The sequence below is a fragment of the Xiphias gladius genome, chromosome 8 (assembly GCF_016859285.1).
Source record: "Xiphias gladius isolate SHS-SW01 ecotype Sanya breed wild chromosome 8, ASM1685928v1, whole genome shotgun sequence".
NCBI classification, from domain to species: domain Eukaryota; kingdom Metazoa; phylum Chordata; class Actinopteri; order Istiophoriformes; family Xiphiidae; genus Xiphias; species Xiphias gladius.
Genome location: NC_053407.1, coordinates 24,829,921 through 24,837,023, shown reverse-complemented (window position 1 = coordinate 24,837,023; position 7,103 = coordinate 24,829,921). Strand labels below are relative to the sequence as shown.

The following is a 7,103-nucleotide window of genomic DNA, read 5'->3' as shown; positions in this document are numbered from 1 at the left end:
AAATAACTGAGTGAACAGGTAAGCACGTGCGCCCACGGTGGTCTAGTAGGACCATTTGCAATGAAATGTGTATAACGCATTTCGAAAGGTGCACAATCTGAAATCTGTGCATATTTCAGCCCTCTTCTCTCAACACACTGTGATTACTATGTGATGTTTTCACTGTGAGGTTTTAGTCTGAGGCAGAAATTATAGGGGGGGGCAGAGGAGTCTAGACCCCCCCCCCCTTCCTGAGAAAGACACAGAGTTGTAAGGACCTGTTTTCACTTGTTTTCTTTTAAGCATCAAAAGATTTACTGGTCATTCAAACTAGAAGATACGGTAGATTCATGCTGATACAGTTGTTTGCTTGCTTTGGTGAACTTTGTGAGGAGGAGATGAGGACATTTATATATATATATATATATATATATATATATATATATATATATATATATATATATATATAAAGGATACAAGTAGGAATCAATCATTTTATTTCTATTGCTATATGATGACAGTAGGGATAACATATGGGCGGAGGGTTGGAGTTTTTCTTCCTGGCTGGTAACGCCATAAACATTTTCAATTGATTCCATGTAAAGGTAAGGAATAGAGTACAAGTCTTCCTTTGTTTGCAAACCTATGCGAACCACACACCCTATTTCCACATCAGCCGGAAAAAGAGAGATGAGGAAATATCACGGATGTCTGGTAAACGTGTGTCCAATACCCCAGGGTTTTAAGAACTACAATCCGTAAAAAAAAAAAAAAAAAAAAAAAAAGAAATCACATGACCAGCGCATCATCTTCCCTCCCCCCTCCTCTCCCAGCCATCGTCCCCCTCTGCACCGAGCATCCCAGGGACAGAGGCTGCGCGTCTGTGCGCCTTTAAGAGCCGCATATCCCGCTGCTTCCCTGCGCTGAATCTCCATCGCTGCTCCGCGAGGGCGAGAAAAAAGCAAAAAAAAAAAAAAAAAAGCAAAAAAAACAAACAAACAACAGCAACAACAAGAACAAGAAAACCAGCAGAAAGCCACGGCAATGTCCGCCAGCTCTGCTTTCAACGACGAGAAGGGGGGGTCGTCCAGCGTCGGGGAGCCTGAGTATGGTCACGACCCGGCGAGCGGAGGGATTTTCTCCTCCGACTACAAAAGGTACGGAGCCACCTGCCTGGGTGCCGCTGGACGCCGTTGTTGTTTGTCATATCGTGGAGGGGGGGGGAGTGTTGTACCCGGTGCAGCTTATGGCGGGGGAGGTGCGCTTTCCTGCCCGTTTAGATGCATAGGAAGTGTGTGTTTTACAGTCGGTGGACGCAATGCAGTCTGACAAAAAAAAAAAAAAAAAAACAAGCCACCAGACTGAACTTTGTTTATCACCGGGCCCGTGCCCGAAAGCGGCGCCTGCTTCCTCCCCGGCCGCGAGTCTCTCACCGTGATTTGAGCTCGTACCGCGTCAAACGAAGGCCCGGTGCCGTGACACGCGCGTGTCAAGCCGAGGGGCGGCGGTGTCCGCCTCGGCAGCATTTCTGTCATGTTCGCGGGGGGCGAGGTGCGAGGAAGGCCCCGTCGGGCGCGGATCCCGGGCCTCCGCTCCGGCCTTTCAGCACCACCCCTGCTGGACAGCGCGCAGAGCGGCGGCGGGATCCGCGCGAGCAGGGCGCCTACACCTGGACCCGACGCTACCTCCGCCGGAAATAGGCTTCAGTACCGGCCGTTGGTGCGGAGTCACAACCGAGCCTCCATTCGGTGAAGCCGAAGAGGTCTGGGAATGGACGAGCCGCTTTTACCCTCCTTTATACTCTATCATTTTTCTTTTTTTTGTCCCGAGTTTGTCCTTGTTCTCACCCAGGATCCCAGTTGTGTCCTTTGAATGACGCTTCCGTACAGCGACGTGGCTTGAGAAGCACAACAACAGCGACAAGAACGATATTGATAACGAGGGCTCCAGCCAACAGTTAACCACTGGATAGTTTGTAGATTCACTGATTTGTTGTTTGGTATTTGAAGTATCCAAAAAAAAAAAAAAAAAAAAGTTAAAAATGCACCAAAACAAATACATAAAGCAAAGGATCACTTCTTTAAAGTCCAACAGCATATTCTTAGTTATAACCAGGCCGATACTTGATGAAGTCGATACTGAAAATCCAATAATGACATGTTGGCTGATAGTTGTTTTTTTGTCTTTACATAAACACATAACATAAACAGCAGTCTTGATATGGATCCCTCAGATTATTACTTTTTGTTTGTTTGTTTGTTTTAAGACTTGTGAACAAGCTATTTTACAGTTGAAATATCAACTTGCTCTGCTGCTATAGATCCTGCCTCTAAAGGAAATCAAATCTAGTTTGCCACTTCTGTACTGAGACACACGCCAATACAATACCATACAGCTTCAGTTAGCAAGTCTCAGCCGATTTGTCAGTCCAGCTCTAGTCATGGCCCAACGATAGTCAGTTTACTAGCACCACATAAGGCATGGAAATGGATAGGAAGTAGTAAAAAGTGGCATAGTTTATATCAGACTGAAGTAAATTTACAGTGCCATCAAACAGGCAGGCTGTTTATTCTATCTCACACTGAAACCCAGTGAAAAACTTTAAAAGTATGCCTTAAAGCTCGCTATTCTTCCACAGCCACAAAAACCGTGAAGTAAAACAATGTGACGCAGAAAGACTTGAAGAAGAGGTTTCCATTTTTTTTTAAAGCCTGTCTGAAGCCATTACTCACATTCCCCCATTTTACATCGAAAGATTTATTGGTTTCTGAGGACACGACTGCAATTCAGTTTTTAAAGCAACACGAGGCAGCGGTCGGTGCAGCAAAGGGGCTAAATCATCAGTTCCCTAACTGCAGGTGTACTGGCCAAAAAAAAAAAACCGAAATGCTGAATTATTCATCGGGGCGACAGGGATGGTCTCAGACATGGAGCTGCCAAACACAAACAAACTGCGTCGGCAGATTTCTCACTTTTGAGGGAAACCTGTCAGTAAGTTAGCACGGCGGTGTCTGGGCCCGGAGAACAACTCGGTCCTCCAGGTGTCCTTTTACACGCAGGAGGCTTGTCCTCGGTCCGACCGAAGGACAGTGCGGGAACTCAATCCAACAGCTTTTCTCAGAAAGCCGAGCTACTCAGACTCTTTGCAATAAGTCACCAGGCACGTGTGGTACATCTTTACGCTGCGTTTGCCTCATCACCCCTCGTGGGGACGCTTACCTAAATGGACTATTCTTGTCACGGGAGAGCCGTGGAAAACAGTGCTGTGCAGATAGATCATAAACGGCACGTGCAGCTTATTGAACATAGGGAAGCATTTACCGTTGAAACAGGGTTTATTCATCATCCACTGTACAGCTAGTAGGCTACAAAACTTTAGGGTGTAAATTATACGAGGGGAGCATCTTAGAAAGGATAAAGTGGGATAAAGATGAACGCTATTTACTCCATATACTGGCAACAGTTACCCAAGCTAACCAAGACATTGCTATATGTCCAAAAAGACATCTTTCCTTTTCTTTCTTTCTTTTCCTTTTTTTTTTTTTTTTTTTAATTCTTTGGCAGGAAGAACAATGAATGCAACTTGATCTAACAGTTTGGGCCTAGGGTAGGGCTGGGTAAGGACCTGTTTTCACTTGTTTCCTTTTAAGCATCAAAAGATTTACTGGTCATTTAAGACTTCATGCTGCCTATTTGTAAACTAGAAGATACGGTAGATTCAAGCTGATACAGTTGTTTGCTTGCTTTGTTGAGGAGGAGGTGAAGGAGGTGAAGACATTTATATCCATAAAAAAAAAAAGGATACAAGTGGAAATCAATGATGTTATTTCTATCGCTATATGATGACAGTAGGGGACAACATATGGGCGGAGGGTTGGAGTCAGGCCAGGCCACTCCAAGTTAGATCTTTACCAGAGCAGCTTCTACACACAAACATTTGGAGGAAGAAAAAAGAAGTCACAAACAGCTGCAGAAAGGCAGTTCCATCTTGGCATCACCGTAGGTCTTCTTTTTGGTAGACATCCTAATCTTTATTATTTACACCCGCTTTTCCAGCTGGGACATGTCAAATGTCCCATGTTCACCATGCAAACGCCCGCAGGGAAGAACCTGGGGCTCTGTATGGATGCATACTGTTTGGAAATGGTCGCATGTGGTAACAGGGTCGTATTGTTCAGTTTGTCACGAAGCTCAAGTTGCGGACGTGAAGGCGCCCTTTTGCATCATCAACACATGTTTCAGGCCCTGCTCAGGCCGACGGGGGCTTTTTTTCCCACCGGAGACATTTTCCACAGCAGAAAAAGCGCAGGTGTAAATAATATGAGCAACCATGGTTGAATTCCGTGTAGATGCTTCGGCTGGAGGTCCCTGATATTGATATCGTCTTCGCACGAAACGCACAGGTGAAAGAATCTCGTGGTTTTCGTTCTGGCTCAGTTCTATGAAGAAAAGCCAATCAAGGACAGTCTGTACCCGCCGACACGGTCCTGAGAAGAGGTGTAATCAGACGAAATAAGTGAAAAAGGCCGGGCGGGTGTGTGTGGCCTTTAAAAACTGTCATCACCTGTGTAAAAGAAATGCATAGTGAGCAGTTATTTGGTTTCACTTAAACAGAGATAACACCACCATTGTTGTTAAGGGCGTTTGCATAGCTGTGCTGACTAATACTTTTAAATTCATTCACATGACTCATCAGTGCCAATATATGATCAGTTATACTGTATGTCTGCAGAGGCGTCCCGGTACGTGCACATATTTCGAAATGTCTGCTAAGAGATGATGTTTTTGACATTTATTAACTTTATTAGCTCCTCAAATGTGAGAATTCACCACCTTTATTGGTCTGACGTGATAGTGAACTGGATATCGCTGGGTTTTGGACTGTGGGTCCGAGAAAACAAGACGCCATCTGTGTTCTACGACATTTTTCTAGGGCACTTTTGACTCTCGCTGCTGCTTACTAGTTATTTTTTATAGAACAAATGATCAATCAACAATCAACGGATTAATACAATGAATCCCCTTAGATAAAGTCCTAATGCTTTGTTTGTCTTCTTTCATGGTTTCTGTAAACGAGCTGGAGCCTTTTCGAGTTTTGCGCACCCATGCCTGCTTTCAATCTGGCCTGTTTGGTTTTACGCCCGTCCAGTATGCCTGTATGGCAGCCTGGTAAATGGCATGTTAAGGCATCGCACCACTGCTTATTGCCCTCGCTGTTGCTCCACTGAAACTGGCACCGAAACTGTGCAGGATAAGTGGGTCGAGCAGCATAACGACCGGTGCACCAATAAGCCTCACCAGTAAACACCCACGGCGTCGCCATAATTCGCCAGCAGAGGGAGCTCGTTGTCTGCAGGTGGCAGATTTGTGACTGTGAGCTGTGACCTTTGGATCTGGAAGTGCTTTTGCCTTGATGCTGTTTGGCATTAGTCTTTAGTTTTAAACTACATGTGGTTCAATTCAGCCTTTATTAACCCGCTATGGGACTTATTATTAATATTAATTGTTAAAAAAAAAAAAAAATCAAAGACCTTTCATTTTAATTGAATTTAGGCCTAAAATACATTTCCTGTGCTCATGTTCCCAAAATGACCCTTGACCTTTTTTTTTTTGGAGCACAGTCATTTATAAACGGCTGCGTTCCATAAGTCTATCTATATTTTTTCATGATTTCCAATTGCATATATCAGTTCGTTAGTTTATAAACTAAAATGATAAGATAGGATTCTATGTGTTTATAACATGATAATTCATGTAACGAAAGACAGACTGAATCTCCTCGCTGGATGTGTTAGAAAAGTCCCCCGCTGACAGTCATCCATCTGTCACTCATGAAGCTCAACCAGCCAGTTCCTTTGGTGTACGTCACATTTTCTGCTCTTCGCTGGTGTCGGCCCAGTGCCGTTGTCATTTTTACACCGCCCTTGCTCTTCAGTGTGACACGGCCAGGGATCTCTGGAGTTGGGGAGCGACTCTCTCTTCCTTTTTTTTTTTTTTTTTTGCTGCTTTGGGAGAGATTCTTCATCGCTTGGCCGCCCGCGTTTGACTTTGCCTGTGCCTTCTGAGCAGAGAACATCTGCCTCGAACTCTCTGAGGCCCAGTTCCCCCTTCTGTGATTTACCGCATCTCACTAGCGCTGTGGCACAGTAGCCATGAATCTACACAGATCACATCCATAACATGGAAAAATATGCAAATGCCTTTCGTCTTGCTATAAAACTTACAAACATCCACCTAAGAAAGATATATGTGTAACTTGTCCGATCTTCTATATCACAACAACGGAAGAATAGATGGAGTCATTATGGAAATTTCTATCCCTTTGTGAGTTAGGCGTGGAGTTTTTAAAGGTTTTAAAGACAAATTTTTAGAAATCTTCATATGAAATGACAAAAAGTGTTAGAAAACAGTCTGGGCTATCAAGCAATATTTTTTTGGTAAATGATTTTCCTGTATTTTATTGTTTAAAATGGATTTACCATCGTACTACTCAAGCATGTGACTCAACAGGTGCTGTTGTCTTTTTCACTTCCTTCTAGCAAATGTTATAAACATATTAAAAATCCTTTGATAATATTGGTTAGAGGAGATGTCAGTCATGGGATAATATCCTTGGTTAAGAGTTTGTGGGTTTTTGTTTGTTTGTTTGTTTGTTTGTTTGTTTGTTTTTAGCAGTTTTCCTCAGTGACATTTGTGAATGACGAAGTCCCATTGAGGGTTAATTGTTCTGCCGCTGCTGGTATGCAGATCTGTGTTCGCAGAAGATGATATCTCCCTCAGTTAACGTAATTTCACCAGTTTGTCTGTAAACTCGAGGGTGAAAGCGCTGACTCGACCTTCACAGTCGTCTCCTTGGAAACACGGCAGGTGTGAAATGTTGCTTCAGTCCTCAAACCTTGTCAATCTCTGTGTGTTATTACCCTGAGCGGAAAAAAACAAAAAAAACAAAACATATTTCCCACTCTTTTAAACGGTGTTTACTGTCCTTCAGCATGAAATGACTATTTTAAGTTTAACGGGGTTGTTGATTGATGTTAGTGATTATTTATCTGCCTGTTATAGAGATTTCAGAGTCAGAAAAAACTCGGGATTTCTGGCTTGTACGATTTTGCTGTGGGTCACTG

The 7,103-nt window shown here is 43.6% G+C and overlaps 1 protein-coding gene across 1 annotated transcript in view; it reads left to right on the top strand.

Annotated features, from left to right (window-relative positions):
* Window positions 1–1,023: 1,023 nt before the first annotated feature.
* Window positions 1,024–7,103, top strand: part of LOC120793187 (AP-3 complex subunit beta-2) — a 42,475-nt gene continuing 36,395 nt past the window's right edge. Inside the window, exon 1 of the mRNA XM_040132997.1 lies at window positions 1,024–1,136. Coding sequence (XP_039988931.1) covers window positions 1,024–1,136 — 113 coding nt within the window. The remainder of the gene's footprint in view (window positions 1,137–7,103) is intronic.